This window comes from Notothenia coriiceps, unplaced genomic scaffold (assembly GCF_000735185.1).
Source record: "Notothenia coriiceps isolate Sejong01 unplaced genomic scaffold, NC01 NC01_scaffold00019000, whole genome shotgun sequence".
NCBI lineage: Eukaryota > Metazoa > Chordata > Actinopteri > Perciformes > Nototheniidae > Notothenia > Notothenia coriiceps.
The window spans coordinates 1,976,812-1,996,361 of record NW_011351701.1 but is presented as its reverse complement, the minus strand read 5'-3'; the positions used below and the strand labels follow the sequence as shown (position 1 = coordinate 1,996,361).

Here is a 19,550-nt window from a genome sequence, read left to right as displayed (position 1 = left end):
ATAAATGCAGTGCAATACAAATTACAATATTTGAATATTATACCCTGAATAGTAGGGTTTAATAAGTATAGGGTGAAAATGAAAATATCCAAGTATTCTGCTATCACTGGTAATTATCCATTGTTAAGACCATGCTGTCTTACAATGTCTTAAATACACAACTTTTTACAGGTAATTAAATTACTGAGTGATAATATTAAGCAATCATTATTTCAGTTGTTTAGCTTGAAGCTGACCTGCTGACTAAAAACTCTTTATTAGTTCTAGGAAACTTTAAAGTGAACAATCACTCAGTTTACCAAACATATTTTCCAGTGAACTTCCTAATTCATTAAAAAATAACAACCGCTAAGATAAAAAGTTGTTGGAGATACTTTCCATGTCCTATTAGACGTCTTTGTGCGTGTTCATATTTGTCAGAGGTCTTTATCAGTTGGTGGCAGCTGGCTCACACACACACACACACACACACACACACACACACACACACACACACACACACACACACACACACACACACACAGGGAAACACAGTCCACTCCTGAAGACACGCAGCACTGAAGGTAAATGACTCTCCTAAAACATTTTAGTTCTGTATCTTTCTTAATATTACTGATGCTAAACAATTGTTTCCTGGCTCAATTTAATGTAACCTTATTTCTGATGCAAAGGACAATATCAGTAGAACAATAATGCAAAAATAAAATATGGTAATTAAAAAAAGCTGTCAAATCCAGTTTGGCAGAACTACTATTTTAAAGGAGTGGAAACAGAATGTAAAAGATTAGTTTAAAAATAGTATCCCACCTAAATCTACACACGGTGTCAGTGCTTTATGCCCTATTTGTTTATCAAGGGTTCTCCCATGGGGTCTCGGCCACAGACTGGAATGTCCTGACCTCAGGGTTGAGATTTTGATTAAGAGAAGACACAATGAGTTAGATAAAAATACATCTGAAAGCATGCTTTGGGTTGTCAAATGTTCCTTGTGTATGTTATGTATTGAACCAATGATATCAACACAGTACTACGTTTCAGTAAATTGTATAATGTTGGTGTTGTGATCTGAGAGAATATATGGCAGAAAAACAATTAAAAAACCTTCACCTTCACTCAACAACACAAAGTACATCCTAAGAACCACAGAGCTGACATACAATTAAGGGCTTTAAGTTTCATAATGATTGGATCGACTGAAGAACAACTTCATTGTTTTTCTCATCATTTTAGATTCAAACAGCTCTTGAACTACATAATAAACATCAATAAAACAGTGTTCAATAACACTCCAAATAAATATTAATAAGTACATGAATGTAATTTATCTGTGTTTAGATAACACTGTTCCAATGTGAAGTCATTACCTTGACACTACATTTGCCTACTTTTACCTTAATTGATATGCCAGTCAGCAATGCGGAATATTAAAGTTTAGTTTTTTGCAAACTTGTTTAATATAGCTTATGGTACTGGTTGATGTCTGGCTAAACCTGCATATTCCCTCCAGTGACAGCTGAATTATCACTTATTTTTTTCTCAAAAGATAGATAACATACAGTCAAGAGCAGACCGTGTGCCTGTTTTTAAGTGTTCCTACAGATTAACAAGAGGTACAACAAGCATTTGCTACTTCTTTTTTTTCCTTTTTGTCTAATGTAAAACATAAAATGTATCCAAGTTACCAGTATTTGAATAATTACCCTTTACTCAAGTAAATGCATCCCACTGTGGTGGAAAACTGTGCATTCAAAGTTTTCAAGTAAAATGACCCACTCCTTATGCAAAAGGTTCCAAAACTTGGTTTATTATTTGATTACTGTCTAGCTTATAATGTTCTTCCCCTTGGGTCAAAGTATTATCTTGTCCTTACTGATGATAATGATTATTTGTTGATAATATTTTGAGTTACAAATATAACTGCAAAGTAACCGATGTTGTCATATTAACATTATGAAGTCAAAAGTACAGTATTTGCCTGCAAAAAGTAGTCAAAGCAGGAAGTAGCATGGGTCAGAAATACTCAAGTCTCAAATGTTCACTTGGGTACACATGAATCTTTGTTCTCTTCTCTCCAGTGATTGGTACCATGAAGGGGCTTCTGCTCCTGTGTCTGCTCCCCTTGTTTGGAGGTCAAAGGTCATTCGCCTGCCCTCAACTTTGCTCATGTCATGGTGGTCAGGTGGATTGTAGCAGCAGGTCTCTCACCTCTTCCTCGCTGCCCACCAGTTTCCCGACAGGGACCACCTCCCTCTTCCTCCACAACAACCGGCTGACCCACCTCCCTAACGGGCTCCTGGAGGATTTGACCTCTCTCCGCTCCGTCTCTCTACATGGAAACCCCTGGGAGTGTGACTGTGGCGTCCTCTATCTGCGCGCCTGGCTGCTGCGTCAGCCCATCTCCCTCATGTCACATCTGGGCGTCAACTGCAGCTCCCCCCCCGGCCTGAGGGGGCGGCTGGTGGTGTATTTAACGGAGAAGGAGGTCCTGGAGTCCTGCCACTACTGGTACTGCGACCTGGCTCTGGCCTCGCAGGTGTGTCTGTTTGTGTTTGTGGTGGTGCAGGCGGCTCTGCTCGTGGCTCTCATCGTGTTTCTGAGAAGGTTCGAGAGGCTCTTCAAAGAGGCAAGGAGAACCTCGGAGGAGAACTTCACATTTGGGGAGGGTCTGAGGGATAACATCTACGGCAATATCTGACCTGCTGCAGTGGTTTGTTAGATCCAAAGTAATGAAGGATATCGGTTTATTTATTCAAACACTGGAAAGAATATGTATTTATTGTTTTGGTTTTTCAGAATCCAAATTTAATTTGTGCACAGGCAGACATTGGTGGATAAATGAATGGGCCCACAGGGCTCAGACCCAGGGCCCAAAAGTGTCAGGGGCCCCTATTGACTTCATATATAAAATGTAATTTAAAGAGACATGTACAAACCAGGAAGAAACTCAAAATGATCACAAAGAGACATAAAATGAATACAAAGAGTACAAAATTACCATAAAGAGATGCAAAACAACCACCGACAGAAGATAGCTTCAAAAAAGAGACACAAAACAACAAAAACAGGATAAACAACTTTAAAGTCTGGGTGTTTTGCTATTATGTTGGGGAGGTGGTGGAGTTTTCTGCATGTCTGTGCAAAGGGGCCCATTGTGTCAAAATCTGTGCAAGCAAATTACAAATTAAAAGAAACCCTGTATAGTGAATCATAACAGAATTGCAGATGCTTCCAAACAAGCCGAAGAAAAAGTGGAAGGGTATTTAGCTCTGTAACTGGAGATTCGTGAACACCTGACTACTACACTTTATTTATTTTTTCTTAAATGTGTCAACCATCTGTGTATCCATGGACCATCCATCCTATACCACTGTAGAAATAGTCTATAAAAAGAACGATGTAAATTAGGGATGTAACAATACCCAAAACTCTCGGTACGATAATATCGCGATAACAAGTCCACGGTACGGTATTTATCGCGATATTGAATAATAAAGGGAAGAAAAAAATTCAATTTTTTTTTTTTCAATAAAATATTTTTTTACTCGGAAAATGTTTCTTTATTACAAAATAAATCTGATTTGTACAGCATTTTAGTAGGATAGCAGTATTTTAAAGTGTAAAAAACAAAGATCTGCACTAAAGTTCGACCAATACTGGGTTTTTGAGGATTAATGTTGTTATTTGAGTTTGAGATGGGCTTCTGTATTGGATGATATTATTTTTAAATATTTTACGTTTGATTAGAGTCCTGAAATATGGGTATTAAACTGTGGTGACTATTGAATGTACTGAAAAATACATTTAAGTTGTAAAATAAACTTGCCAGTACTGTCTGGTGGACATATACACATGTAATTTGTCAGTTCACTAATAATGTTGATTAAAGTAATAAAGCAATTGGTTGAACTGTGGTGCACAGTTGGACTCATCAAACATGCTTACAATGTGTATTTATTAATATTATAAATTGGTAAATGAAGTGATATAAAATAAAAAATTCAACTGACGACTGAAAAAAAGGGTTATGTTGGAAATTGACTCCTCCATGAATTGTTTGTTATGTCTGACATTTGCATTATGTTTTTCTAAATGCATTATAATTTCATAAAACATATTTGGGTCATCAAGAATTGGAGGATATTTTCATCAATGAAATATAAAATAATCCACGCCCAAAATGCTAAAACATTAACTTGTTTTGCTAGATAAACTTGTACACGTCTAAAATATGAAATACACCAAACAAAATGGCGTTTTTCTGTTGACCCTTCTTGGTGACCAAATTGCATATAGTCAAATACGACATTTAAATAAAATTATTGCATTATAAATATTGATGCATTTATGTGCTCTCATATATCCACTGTACCTCCGCCCCGGTAGGTGGCAGCACACAGTGAGGAAGAGGAGAGGAAGAGGCGAGCCTTCACCGCATATGAACCGCACAACACAACAGCGCCACTTTTGAGCACTCATCCACATCTCTAACAATAACATAAGTTGTCAGTCAGTATTCAAGAACAAACGAGGGAGCAGTGCCACAAAGACAGAGCCTTCAGGTATATGTGGAAGGTATGTCTTAATGTTTATAAATGTTATTTAATAGTGTATGAAAGTGCAGCTAAAGACTGTTTACGACTTGTTAGTTACCGCCTGACACTTTCCTTCACTACCAACGGTTGCTACGAGCTTAGCTTGCTAACGCCACTTGCCTCTGGTTGTCTGCACTCTAAATTCCCACTTTGTTTAATTACTACTAATTACAAGTCTAAAAGTAGTGGCATATACTTACTACTAACCAACCAAACCATCTCTTAGTGTGTACTGTTAAGTCTAACATTGATGTTCAGATGTTACACTGAAGTCTGTCATCTTTAACGGGAGGTCAGCTGTGGACATTGGTGGTAAAAGTACTCAGATTTGTTACTTAAGTAAGTAAGTAGCATTACTTCATTTTAAAACTACTCCGTTACAATTCAACGTTTTACAATCAAAATATTACTCAAGTAATAGTATAAAAGCAGTGGCATCAAAATATACTCAAGTGCTGCCAACATTTGTACCCATTTGGCCCATTTCAGAATCATATATTAAATTACAGATTATTATTATGCATTAATGTCTTTATAACAACTCGTAAATGTAGAGCAAATGTAATTGACTTTGTGTACTGCAATAATAAACAAACATAAAGGTATATTAATAATATAAGTTAGGATCTAATTTATATTAATATAGCCTATCTATGTTTGTTTATGAGTTGATTTGTATTCACTTATAGTAATAGTAACTAAAGCTTTCAAATACATTTTTTGGAGAAAAAAGTACAACATTGGCTTTCAAAATGTAGTGTAGTGCAAGTATAAATTTGCATAAAATGCGAATCCTCAAGTAGAGTGCAAGTTTTTCAGAATTGTACTTAAGCACAGTACCTGAGTAAATGTACCTCACAACATCCCACCACTGGCTATTGAGGAAATGTTAATTGACTGCATATAATTGGTATTGACTCTGAACTACTCCCAATATTTATCCCTACTACTTGTTTAGCTAACACTTATCAAATGTAGTTACCCTTCTTATATGGGGTCACCCTTTTTGGTGTCAGATATCAGAATATGTACTAATGTGACTTTAAAAAAACATTATACTGTAGACATTTCTAATCAAGTTTTAATAGTAGTAAAAGTAGAAGACACAATCTCATGGCATTATTAACCTTGAATTATTCTGACTGTTGAAACGCTTTTTAATTTCTTTTCAAAAATATATTTATTCCAGGTCCAAGATGGTTCAAGACAGTGCTCACATTCGGGGGCGGGGGGGCCAGGACTTTTTGGCCTTCTATGACTCTGCCTGTGCCAGACAGGAGTCAGTCCCTCTCCCTGCTGTCAAAATGAACCTGGGCAAAGGAATACTGGACTTTAATGGAGACCGGGTCAGACTCACTGACTGGCCCCCGATTTTAAACTCTATTTGCATCAACAAACACTTACATCACATTGCAATAAGTAGCACATACCAAGCTAGTATGGCTTCTGGAGATACAGGTAAGGCAACACATTAATCCTGGCGCACCAAGTGATAGTGGGAATAACTGCTGTTTTGACCTCTTAATTAATCATGTTTTTCAAATATAGTTTATTTCAAAACCTGAATGTCCAATTTTGTAAATGAACATTAATCATATCGCCACCAATTCCAGACAAAAGGTTCTATAAGTCTTGTCTCAGGAAGAGGATCCCAGCCTTTCGCTCTAAGGACATGACATTTAAACTGTGCAAGGCCCTGAGAGAGTGTCTGACTGTCTCTCCTAACCTGAAGACTCTGCAGCTTAATGGACTTCCGCTGAGAGAAAGGGACCTCATCACATTGACAAAGGTACATCTATGATTTGAAGTGCAAAGAGTAAAGTTTCAACCATTTCATTGTTGATGTTTCACTTACAGTATACAGAGACAGGCACTAAGCAAATTTGCAATCTGTGTTGAAATATAACCCTGTTTACCGTAATTGGTGTTGACTACTGATACCTAGGATGAGAAAACCTAACATATTGATGTGCATGACAGAAAACCTGAATATTGATAGAAGCTCTGTTTAGGATTGAAAGAATAATGAGACAATTATATTCTCTTCCAGGGTTTTGCAAAAAGTGTTTCCTTGGAAAACCTATCTCTGGCTAACTGTCCAATCTCTGACGAAGGCTTAGAGGGTTTGTATATTCAAAGTATTATTTATTATTCATATTTCCTTCACTAGACCGTGAAGTATGTGAGCATGATGTATTTGTAACTTACATTTTCCTCTGTTTCAGTTATTTGCCAAAGTGTGAAGTATTCTTCAAGCATCAGGACGGTAGACTTTACAGGATGTCATCTCACCTGGAGAGGGGCAGAGCATATGGCCAACATCATCAAGGTGCAACATCTCACATTTGAGATGTTACTGGCAAACTATATTGAATGTGTTCTATCTTCTGTAGTGATTATTAAATAATTGTAAACCCAGACCCTTCTAAAAATGTACCTGTATTTAAAAAGAGAATTGTATATGAATGCAATTGTTCCTCTCAGCATCAGGGAATGCAGAGGCATGGTACTGCATGGGCAGAGTCTCTGAGGTATCGTCATCCTCAGTTTGAGGGTATGGGAGGTCTGCGCCGTGTCACACTGAACTGTAACACCTTGATCGGGGACCGGGGCGCTGCTGCTCTTGCTCATGAACTGGCAGAGGACCTCTGGGTTAAAGGTGAGTCGGTGTGTGGGTCTGACAGAATAACAATGAGACAAAGCAAAGCGTGTTTTGTTGCTGTTTTGGCAGGCATTGTGCTCACGTTCGATGTTGTTTTGTGATTGGTTGAACAGCTGTTGACCTACAGAGGTGTGGTCTGTCCAACGAAGGGGCTCGCCGGTTGCTGGAAGCCTTGAAAACAAATTCTGCCCTTTGTGTGCTGGACATCCGTAGCAACCCTTTAATTGGTAAGAAGCTTCCAAAATCAAACTTATATGATATTCTAGATGTTTTTCACACAGGAGAAAACTTTGGACAATATAATAAATGATAAGTGTATTTTTTTCACACAGTACGTGTAGGTGTAATAAGAATTTTGGCCTCTAGATGAAGCTAGTGCTCTGTTGGATGTTTATTTAGCTGCTTCCCAATGGCATACTTATTCTAACCAAGTATGAAGTATGTAGTTTTTCCATAGCAAAAAATGCAATAGCTTCTCTAAAATAATATAATTAGTTGTTACTATAATTGTTATCCAATCTGAAAGCATAACTGAAAACAAAAAATCATCAATCTTTGGAGAAATATTTCACCTTAATGAATGTTTTGTTTTTTCACAGACAAGGTTCTAATTAAAACAGTTCTAGAGAAAGTACTGATGAATGCTGACGGACAGTCTTCAGAGGTGAGTGACTCAGCTAATGTCTTTATTCAGGGTCTTAATGAATGAGTGGTGTTGTTGCATGCTTGCTTGTTTCAAATATTTGTATTGAGAAGAAGCATACAAGCATAGCAATAGTACAGACTTCTTTGGGGTGGAAATAATGCTTCCCTTTTTCAACATAGAAGACAAACACAACAGCCAACAAGAAATAATAAAAAGAAAAACATATCATGACAGGAATACTATACTTAATGACATACATAGTCATAGTGGGAAAGAACATACAAAATAGTATATAATAAAAATAAATAAATAAACCCCCCCCCCCTTCGCTCCCGAGCAGTGCCACCCAAGCCATTAAAAATAATTGTTTGTGCAATGCATCTCAGCCGACCTTCTTTTAGGATATATCAAATTATTTCCAAATGCAGAGTGCATGCTTGCTTCTTCTTTGTAGCAAAGTTGTGGTCATGGCTTGTATTCTCCTCATGTTGTACTACAGTACTGCTGGATCAAGCCTGCAGCCTCAGAGCCACAGAGAGCGTCTGCTCCTAAGAGGAGAGTTGTACCCAGCACAGCCAGGGGGAAAACTACATTTAGGATAGGTAAATGAATACATTGCACAACCTTCAGTGTTGGATCTCTTTTGTTGCGTTTGAGATACCTTTTTTTATTTCATACTTACCTGTTTTCTTTGTTACCTTTTGGCTTTAAAGTAATCTGGAGACATGGTATGAACTTCTTCCTCTTCTATCTTTGTTCTGCAATTCAAAAAATTGTTGATATGGGTTGGATGTCCTTGAAAAAAAGGTTTTAACAACAAGTCTACCTTTTATATAGATGGGATAATTATGTAGTTCCTTGGTAGAAAGTCAACCATTTTGATTCCCCTTGCAGTGAATACCCTCTAATACATTTCAAAAGCAAAAGATGTATGTATGTGCCATATTTCTGTCTCAATAACTGATAGATATACAACAAATGTTTTCAACTGGACTCATTAGCCTTTCTTCTCTTTTGCTTGTGATAGCCATCCCTGTGTGGCTCAAAGCTCTCCCATGAATGTCCAGTTGTTAACAGGGCTGTCTTTCTGGTGCAGCCCCTCGTAAAGGACCATCTCCCAGAGGAGGGAGTTCAGACGCTGCTCCGACCCAGAAGCCTTATTCCCGCTCAGAGTGTGTACCTTGGCGAGCTGCTGCACGAGCTGAACGCCAGAGGTGAGGAGATGTTGGCAAACCAATCAACACTCTTGCATCATTTTTTAAATGATAAAACTGTTTTGGCTTCATTCTCTCAACATGTCCCCTGAACCATCCCGAAATAAACGTACCTCCTTTATTTCCATGGCATTCGCCTGGTTTCGCTGTGATGGCACTCTACACTAATATTCTGTTTGATGCCTTTGTTCCAGAGGTTTTCCTCCTGGAGTTTGTGTGATGGATCAAAGCTTTGAGGTGAGTTTTCTTTTGTTTATATACAGTGTGTAACTGTAGAAGCTACAAAACAAATTCAAATGTATCATAATAACCGTGTAAAGCATACAGCAGACAAATCGTTTTTTTCAACTTAATGGTTTGTCATTAGGGTGCAGCTACCGTGAAAGTTACTATGGAGACGGATTCAGAGGCAGATGACTATGAGGAAGTGGAAGATGAAGAATTAGTCTTGGAAGTGGAGCAGAGACCATCTTCTCCTCATCTCCAGGACACTGAGCGGAAGTTGAACCATTTACAGGTTGGTCACATCAGGCTAACAAACAGCTTGGATGTTATTTGAGCTTTTAAAAGTTTTGTATGTAAGACAAGTGCTAATCTTACTATGACTTAGGGATGCCAGAAACTGACCATGATCAAAATCGGACAGCCCTGGCGAATAATAATCGATTATCGATCCAAAGTTTACAGTAAAACAAACTGGTGGTGTGACCAATGGCCATTTACAATTGTTAATACTATTACTATTATTAGCATTAGTCTATATTTTGGTTGAAACTAAGCCAGGAAAAAAAAAAAAAACATAAATAATAATAAAAAAATATATCAATAAAATCGATTTTTAAAAATAATTTTCGATTATGGAGACTGTAACGAATATTCGAATAATCGAATAATCGCTGGCATCCCTACTATGAAGCACTGGGAACATGCTGTATATCCGTGTGTGTTTTACGCCCTGCAGATGGAGCTAAAAGAATGTCGTCTGAGACTGGCAGAGGAGCGCAGAGCCAGACTGAGAGCTGAGTCAAGGCTCATGGAGGTAATGATGATCTCAAAATAATAACATATGATTTTCTCCCCCATTTATTTTTCTTCAGTTTTCCTCTTTTGCAACTGGAATCTTGTCTGTGCCGAGCTTTCTGCTATCACATAGCAGAATTTAGACTCCACACTAGCATTATATAGTTTAGGTGTTGGTCAGCCACACTGAAGCAGCCCTTGGATAATTATGGTCGTTTAACTCTAAAGTGTTTATTGTTCAGCCTGAAATGTCCTTAGATCGTAGACAACAGTAAATAAAGATTGAAATCAAATCCTCATTATAGCATCAACTGTGTACACAGCACCGAACACATAGTGAAATGTAGCCTCTGCATTTAACCCGTCCTAGTATTAGGGCAGTCAGCAGGTATTACAGTGGAGCAGAGTAGGGGTCCGGTGCTGTGCTCAAGGGCCACTCAAAAGGGGACACTTACTTCTCCCAATTATGTCATGTTTGTCACAGGTCTAAGTTACAGAACTGTGTAAAGTAGTTTTGGAAATGAACCATCAAAAGACTGGCTTCCTTATGCTCTTTTATTCTCTATTTCTTTCTTATTTCTGTGCAGTACGAGTTGGACAATGCCCGTCTCCGTGACAACAACCTCTCCCTCTCGGAGGCGTTGGCTGCCACCGGCTCTGCTTCAGCTCCAGCGGCCGTCAGTGCTCTGGAAGATGAGGCCGTCCTGGAGAGCTTCGAGAGCTCATTCACAAAGTTCCATGCCTTCCTGGATCTCCTCAAGGATGCTGGGTCAGAACTCTTTTCCATTGTTCAATTGGACATTGCCAAATTGTTTTTGGGTGTCTGTGGTTTAAATAATTGTTATATAGCCTTGTGACTTTCAATTACATAAGATATCTGTGGAAATTCCGCTCTGCCATCATATGATGTTGGTTTTTCACACTTGCTGACTTGATGAGTCACAAAGGAGTTTCATTCTTGTTTTTGAACTAATTTAACTTTTATTGTCATATTTTTCTTTATCAGATTTAGTTTTCGTATCATTTCTTCCGGGACCATTGTTATTATCAATCAATTTATTATATTTTTAGGTAAACGTCTATTAGGTAATCGAAACCAAGGTGATGCCTTACATTTTGTTGGCCAATGGTTTAAAAACTGCCCAAAAGTCATTCATTGACAATATATTTTTTAAATATTTCAAAACTAGAGCTTAGTAACATAGACTTAGACCTTGTGTATGTAAAAACCACATCATGTTTTGTAGATGAAGATGATCAGAAATCAAAGTGAAAAAGCAAAGTATTTTGAGAGCTTGTAAATGATGGTGCAAAAGAGTAATGTGATGAAGGGATCCTGCCACATGACTGAGGGGAAGATGTGGCTCTAGTGCACACACCCAGAGTGCCAGGATATCTTTGTAAACCGACTGCTTCCTGTAAATGAATAGTTGGATCTCTGTTTGATTCTGGGATGCCCTTTCAAAAGAGTGGTCTATTTGTTCCCTTTTTTCTGTAGGAGAGTTTCATTCTGATACAATGCTTTCACTTTGAGACGTCCACTAGTTATCATTCATTAATTTAAGCCTTTTATTATTTTCATTCAGTCCTTATCTACCTATGTTTTAAATGTGTTGCTTTGATCAGTTGCATTGTCATTGTCAATGGCCATTATCAGATTCTGTCTCGTTTTTTTACTTTGGCCATAAAGTGAATATCAGTAAAAAGGTGACAAAGCCTTGCTGTGCAGCCATCTTTGTTACCTGCATTTACTTGCATCAACAGTGTACAGCTGCAATTGCTGGGTTTGCTGCATAAATAAAACACAGCCGCTTCCACCGTACTACAACCCAAAGTGTACATTTAGTTGAACACCAGTTAGGGGACTACAATATAATCAGATCATTGTTTTTGCAGATGAGATTTAGCAAATTATTAAATAGGTATTCAGGTATAGTATATAGATCTTTACAAAAATAACAATGTATGGTTTACTCCTAACGGCTCTCCCCAACTCTCATTATAAAACAACAGGACTTTTCTTTTAAAGCAAATGAGCTCAGACAAGCCAAGTCAACCCTACCTGCTCAGCACAAAATTGAATGTATAGATTATAGAAGATACAAAAGTTAAACATCTAGCAGGATAGATATCTTTCTTCCACAAATGGGTGGGCTAAACGAGTGCTACAAGATAAGGGATGAGTGAACATTGTGCACAACTTTATGTGATACTCAGTGCGCTCGGAGTCTGCTAGTCCACTTAGTTGACTAACATATCAGTAATAAGCTGATAACACTGTCTATTAAGGATGTTTTTTCAAACATTGCTTTATGACACTTTAAAGGTCACCTATTATGCAAAATCCACTTTTTCATGTATTTTATGCATAAACATGTCCCCCCTCTGTGTAAAGAGATTCTGAAAGTTTCAGGAAAAAGTATTCGCTCACTTTTTGTCTTGATATATTTTAGGGCTGTACCCGAATATCCAAATATTCGGTCGTTGGCCTACTATTCGGTTTTCAATTTGTTATTCGGGTTTGTCAGCTGCGCTGCACTGCGGCTGACAAATTGAATTGATTGAAATCTCCAATATCAACGTTAGAGCTTGTGCCTCTTCGGGGGGTGCTAACACTTAACTATAAACTTTATCCTTTACTTTCTCATTCTTTATATGTAGATATTACTTTTCTCCGTTAATCCCCGCTCCTTTTCTCCGTCACGTTGTTTTCATAACAACAACAACTTCCTGTCAACAGCGCTAACTCTCCTTCAAAATAAAAGCATGTCCATACAAAATAGGAAGCCAAGCCAAATTACACTGAAGACATATACAACTGCAATGAAAGTAACAAACACAATGCAATATCCTTTTCAATTTCAAAGAACACAAATTGGGTTGCATTAACAAATAACTATAAAACAACAATACCGTAGAATAACAAAATGAATGCTTTGAATAAACCGAAATACACGTGTTGAAGCCTGGCTTCACTGCTGATTACTACTTGTGATTATTCAACAAGATTTTTTAGATTGTGTGAATATTTTGTCAATGCACAAATCAACCAGTCAACCTTACAGTATAATTGCAATATTAAGGTATAAGATAATACATTTAGTGTTATTCGATTTGCTCTACATTTCGATCATCTCAAAGTTGGCTGGTTGATGGTCCATCATACTGGACTGCATGATGACCTCAGATGTCAAAGTGAAACAGTCAAGTAAACCCTTTCTGTATTCATAAAGACTCAAAAGCTTAAAAGCACATCCTATCACTGACTCCGGGGTCAGATGTTTATCTCCATCTATTTATTGGATGGGCTACGTTTGTAAACAGACTACTTACTGTCACTTTGTTGGATTTCTGTTTCGTTCTGAGATGCCCTTTAAAAACAGAAGTCTACTTGTTCTGATGCTCCATTTAGAAACATGGTGCTGTGCCCAGTTTAAAAGATACTTTCATTTTGACCGGATGAGTTTCACCATGACAGAGCATAGAGCTTTAATTTATATTAGCCTTTTAGCCCCCGAATAGCACATTACATACATATATGGATGTAATATAGAAACTATTTTACTCCCCTGAAGTTTTTTCCTCTTGAGTGGGCTGTTGTGGATGTTTCCTTTTTTGTATCTTTTTTTTTTACTGAATGAGTGGGGTTTGAATACGCCTCATTCACCAGTGTATCGTGAAGTTATTAATCGTACGTAGCGTCTCACTGCCATTTTATTTATCAGGTTGAGCACAGCAACCTATATGTAAGAAATGTTTTACTTTTTACCAGGTCAGTTTCTAAAATGACTATCGGGTGTGAATGAAATGCATGTGCACTTTCCTTAACTCTAATTAATTTAACCTCTTCTTTGTTTTTTTGTAGTCTCGGCCAATTAGCCTCAATGGCTGGAATTGACAAGTCAGACTTCCATCCTCCGAGGAGACCTCAGCTCTGCTCTACTTTAGGACGAGGGGAGTATGGGGACGGTTGGAAGAAGACTGATGCTCCCTCTTTGGTAAGGCATTACAAAGCAATGTATAGGACATGTTTTACAATTGCAAGGGAAATGTGATTGGGTTATAACTTCAGTATTGGTATTATTACATTTGTAGCTTAGGAATTTAGACCATGAATTCTATATACAGTATAGGGCAAATATGACACTTTGGTTAAAAGGATGAATCACCACAACACACTGTAAACTGAATTGTAATGTTTTCGAACTGCATGACGTGACATGGATTAATTTGACCTATTACAGTATATAAAATCATGTCAAATTTGATTATTTATATTTTTGAGACCAGCAACTTTTCTTTCAAGGTCCTCCATGAGGCGCTTGTCCTGTATCATATAGTGTTGTTATAGTTCCTAAGTTTGTCTATTTTCTGGAAGTAGCACTTTATTCATAGCCTGCATCCCATTAATGAAGTGGTTTGTTTAATATACCACAACATCTTTCTCATCAAACATGCAATTTCTGATTTTAGGTAGACGTACGCATCTCGCCCGCTCCTCATGTCAGACTGCCTGACCGCACGATGCCCAGATCGCCACCCTCTGTCAGGGAGTTTTTGCATGAAGACAGGCTAGGAGATGTGCTGACCTCCCATCATGCCTCTGGACCTGCAGGAGACCCTTGTGTCGGAGGGGAAGAGGAACCAGATCATTTTTCAAAGCCTGACACCCAGCAGGACTCAGGTTCTGAGAACAGTTTCCGTAGCCAAATATCCTTCGATAAGGTTTCCTTTGGCAAAACCTTCCAGTCAGGCCATCCTAAGAGCAACAGCAACTCTCCCAGAAGCAGCGGCTCCCATAGATACAGCTATGCACACAGTCACTCTCTCCATAGCAACGGCTCTCATGGTGGACTGTCCGTAAGATCAAGTGTTAGTGACATTATCAGTGACAAGGCTGACTGAGGGGTCAGCGAGGTCGAGCAGCAGGAGGGGGAAGGGGAGGCTAGTGTCAGCAGGTGAGTCGGGGTCAGAGGGGAGGGTCCTGGGGGGGGAGTTCAGACAATGAGTCTTTCTGACCCACTCATTCTGTTACATATTTTTTGTTTTTAATCTTTGGGAGAAGCAAGACCAGAGTTAGTCAATTAAACATCTTGTTGCATTCTAGCCAAAGCACAGGTTGTTGAATATCCCACCAAATTAAAATGTGTTATTAATTGAGACACATATTTAAAAAATAAAATAATCCAATGTATGGTTAGTAAACTGATTTGGTGGTATCTACAGTTAAAAAAGTTCATTGAACAAAATGTGCAAGAAAATATTTGGGTTTTCGAAATTAAATCAAGTCACGAGTTGTTTTTGCATATCAAGTACCTCTTAATGTCATTCCTGTGGGAACCCATCAAAACTCAGAGGAAAATAATCTTAAAATGCCAATTCATGGGAGCTTTCAGTAAATGAATGTGTACTATTACTTTTTTATGGCTAATTTAGAACATATTTTTTAGAGATTTTTGATAGATATTTAATAATAAAAAAAGTCTTCTTATCAATTGTGATATTTTGCACTTCCCTAAAATTGAAAAAGTTGAATAAACATATTTCAAATGTGTTTTTAAGCTTCTTAATTGAATAACAAACTATTTCTGTCACTACAAAGAGGGAAATGTGTGGAATGCACCATCACACTGCATAATGTATATATATTATAATATTTCTTGATGCAGAACATGCATCAGGCCCACAATCTGTTTTCTACATTTTATTGTTTACTCCCTCTTTTGGTGCTTTGTCCTGAGGGACGAGGATTGGTGAGCAAAGCAGGACTTTTGAGAACACAGTGTACTATTGGACAATGTGTTTTCCGTTAAAAGTGAGCAGTAAAAAGTACAGCTCTTTGAAACGGTGACTAGAGGTACTGCAATTGTAAAGACCTCAGTGTCCTAATCTTTTCGGTTTTTTTGCACCTGTTCTTGGTAGTAACTTTCCTCGGACACCTACCTGCTAATTATGTTCTGATATTTTCCAGACTGGTATAGAGGTTTGTAGTAAGAATATAGTTTTGGATGAAAATGTATTCGCCATTTGTTACCTCAGTTTCTCAGTTTCATGGGCACTTGAGTGTACATCAGCCAGGGTTGGACTATGTTGTCCGTGGACAATGTGTGGCGGAAGTCAGGGATTTTTAATGGCATGATAAGAAACAACTACTCATTTATTGGACGGTTGCTATCACGAGTCACTTTTGACTGACCCATTATTGCTGTAGCAGTTTCCCCAAAAGTCAGATAAGAGTATGGTTGTGGAATTTAGGTTAGGTGCAACAAATCATAGTGCTATACATTTTGAAAAAAGCCTGCACTTTTCTCCATTTAAATCCATAAACAAAAAGCACCACTGCTGAATGTTGCTGTGCCAGCCTGCCTTGGCCTGCTATGACCACTATAGCCTCTGTTGACTAATGTCTTAAATGTAACCTTATAGGGGCCTATAAAGAACATTGCTATTTCAGTTTGCCTTGATGACCCTTCTCAACTTGTATTTCTGTTTCACAAAATCTATTAATAACAGGAACAAGGAATATTACAGGGTCAGACTGGAAGCGAAGTTAGCTTTATAACAAAAGTAAAAGCATGACGACCAAACCGAAAATATGAGCTGCTGGACAGGAGCCAACACTGAGTCACTGGGTGCTGAAACCCCAGGATGTGGTGCTCTTAATGTTCTCAGCATTTTTAGCATCAAGTGAAGTTCCTCCTTTACATTTCTTGAACCTTGTGTGAGTAATAAATGACTCTGTGGAGTTTAGATCTGTGTGAGGAGTGATCTGCTTTGGAAAAACCTTTTAATGGGCGTATTTGAAAAATTAAGGCTATGAGGGAGCAGAGCAAGGGCTTTAATACTCTCCTGCAGAAAACAATGGGCAGTCATGCCACACAATGTTGATAGTACTACGTACAATCCGCTGTATGAATGAGTGTTTCACTATCAATGTACTGAAGCCGCTTCGATAAGGGAATCATGAAAGATCTTCCGATTCTTTCGGTGTCCTAGAAAATGTTTGTGGTTATCATTTCAGGACACAGTCCCCCACTATACTTGGCACTTTTAATCTCAGCACTGCAAGAACAGAGTAAAGGGTTAGAGGAAACAGTTTGAAAACTTCTGTAATGGTTTATGATCTCTGCCATCACTAAAGCTGCTCCTCAGATATGGAAAGAACAATAGCAGGGATAAAAGAGAGCAGTGTGTGAGAAGGCAAGCAAAAGGGGACAGAGATGAAAACAAACCCAAATGGAGAAGATTTGATAAAGCTGTCACAACAAAAACACAACACCGAAACTGACACACTGCCAAATACTTCCGAGACATAATCGTAAGCCTTTGTTTTTAATACATGCCAATCCTTTTTCCATCTGGTCCGGAAAAAGGTTTCCTCCAAGATCAACATCTCCACTGAGAGAAAATGACAGTCATTACGCATTCCTGTTGACCAAAGTGACAAACAAAAAGGGCATTCACACTTCATAAGTTCAACAGGTAAATGTCACATGAAAGAAAAACAAATATCTTATATGAAAAATAACACACAAATATAACTTTTATAGGAATATTCAAATATGAGTTATATTAGCTGCAGTTACTGTGTGTTATAAAAGAGGCCTGAAGAATGTGATCAGTAATGGCGCCAAATAATCAGCACAATGAACTGCATTGGCGTTTATTCAAATAAACTGATATAGATCCCTCACACATGAAAGTAGTGTTGCTCATTAACACAAAAGACATCAAATCAATAAAAGAAATAGTCGCATGCAGTAAAAGAGGAGATGTTTGTTCATGTAAATTCAAATGCAGCAAGGAGCACCCAATCTATATACACATACAAATATTACAATAGCATCTTTTAAAATAGAGCCAACTGACAACCACACGCTTAAAAGTAATTAAATACAGATAAAACACACGGTAAGAAATGGTAAAGAATCAAACATATTCAAATATACTTATATGGACACAATTGTCAAGTCACCAGTGTCCAACCTCAACATCAGTGTGTATCTAATCAGAAGTGTGTGCCCTTCGAAATGTAAAGATAAAAAGATAGTATTTTATTAAGAAGAGCATAATTGATGCAGCTTTAAAGAAAAACCCTACCCTGTATTTTGATAAATAATGTAATGATGTTTTTCATTAGATGTTTAATTCACATTTTAATCTGCAGTCTGTAAACAGAGTCCTTGTTTTAATACAAGACGCTCAATTTTATTTATGTTGAGTCAGCAACTGGAAATATTTTGTTATGGATTGCTTTGTTTTATTGATGGATGAATCATTAGATAGGAAGCATCACTATCACTCACTTGATCTAAATATCAGTGTATTAGGATAAAGGGTAGGGCAATTAATATTATATAACACTCTGCAGGCCATCCCACAATTGACCTGGTACAGAGTTAACCTGAGGAGAGTTATCTATCAATCTCACCTCCCTGGCACACTGTGTGCTCTCAGCAAAGGCAAATAATGACGAAATGTGACTACTGACGTATATTGTTGTTTGCACAAACTGTCCATTTTGAACAAAAGGGTGGATGTAAAAAAATAAAACGGTCTCTAAGAAAGATCAATAAAGGCAGTGAAACCGAGGGTTGTAACATTTTCATTTTAAATGTCACAAAAATGCAGCTGGACTGACAAAATGTCCTGGTGGTTTATTTTCTTGTGCTTGAAACAACAATCAAGGAGATCTGACAAGCAACCATTTTAGAGATTTATGACTTACACTTTATCTATTTACCACTTATTTTGTCTATTCAAGTTAATGTAAAACATTACAAACTGTAGATCAACTTGTTTAGGTAAAATAAAAAGTGCACTGAGTGTTGTACAGTCTAGCTTGATATAAACAATGTATACAAAGGTACAGTTTCAGTATTTATAGTAGGAGTATAGTTTTACAGAGAACTGGAGCTTTGCATATACACTCCCGTCTTCAATTGTGCCTTATCTTTCAAATTCATTAATTATACTTTCACGCTGAGTCAGTTAATACACTTGTTTGCTTGCCGAGGAGATACAAATTGGAACAGACATCAGCTGAATAGCTGGTACTTGAAAATTGTTATCAATGCTTCAATAACATAATCTGCTTATTGGTCAAGTTAATCATCAATCAATATTAACCTTGTATCAAAGTACAGAGGGCAGCGCTTGCATTAATTTGCTTGCCGGCTGAAACCAGACAGCTTACCAGACAACCAGACAGCTCTTGACAATTCGCTGCAATTTCCACATGACTCTAATATACTTTCATTGTCTATTAATCAACCATTAGGAATTGCTAGCAAATATTTACTATATCAGTAAGAGGCACTGAAACAAATAAATGTAATGTTTACACCCAGCATCCGACAGCAAAAGGCACACATGAATCATCAGCTGTTATTTTGGCTTTTGACAGTTTTCTCCAG

The 19,550-nt window shown here is 37.7% G+C and overlaps 2 protein-coding genes across 4 annotated transcripts; both read left to right on the top strand.

The window, feature by feature from the left end:
• The first annotated feature begins 463 nt into the window (after window positions 1–463).
• Window positions 464–3,648, top strand: gp1bb (glycoprotein Ib platelet subunit beta). The gene is made up of 2 exons (XM_010778311.1): window positions 464–563; window positions 2,076–3,648. Exon 2 carries the CDS (start codon window positions 2,087–2,089, stop codon window positions 2,693–2,695), a length of 609 nt encoding a protein of 202 aa, XP_010776613.1. The 5' UTR covers window positions 464–563; window positions 2,076–2,086; the 3' UTR covers window positions 2,696–3,648.
• A 373-nt stretch (window positions 3,649–4,021) lies between these two features.
• On the top strand, window positions 4,022–15,446 carry cep78 (centrosomal protein 78). Of its 3 annotated transcripts, none has more exons than XM_010778309.1 (16): window positions 4,022–4,559; window positions 5,782–6,050; window positions 6,206–6,381; window positions 6,643–6,715; window positions 6,818–6,921; window positions 7,077–7,251; window positions 7,368–7,481; window positions 7,854–7,918; window positions 8,400–8,502; window positions 8,997–9,114; window positions 9,309–9,351; window positions 9,482–9,631; window positions 10,076–10,153; window positions 10,722–10,903; window positions 14,000–14,132; window positions 14,608–15,446. In XM_010778309.1, the coding sequence occupies exons 2-16, from the start codon at window positions 5,789–5,791 to the stop codon at window positions 15,037–15,039; spliced, it is 2,208 nt and encodes a 735-aa protein (XP_010776611.1). In that variant the 5' UTR covers window positions 4,022–4,559; window positions 5,782–5,788; the 3' UTR covers window positions 15,040–15,446. The 3 variants fall into 3 exon arrangements, with proteins under 3 accessions (XP_010776611.1, XP_010776610.1, XP_010776612.1); XM_010778308.1 differs by having other exon boundaries at window positions 4,022–4,572; XM_010778310.1 differs by lacking the exon at window positions 5,782–6,050 and having other exon boundaries at window positions 4,022–4,572.
• Window positions 15,447–19,550: the final 4,104 nt, after the last annotated feature.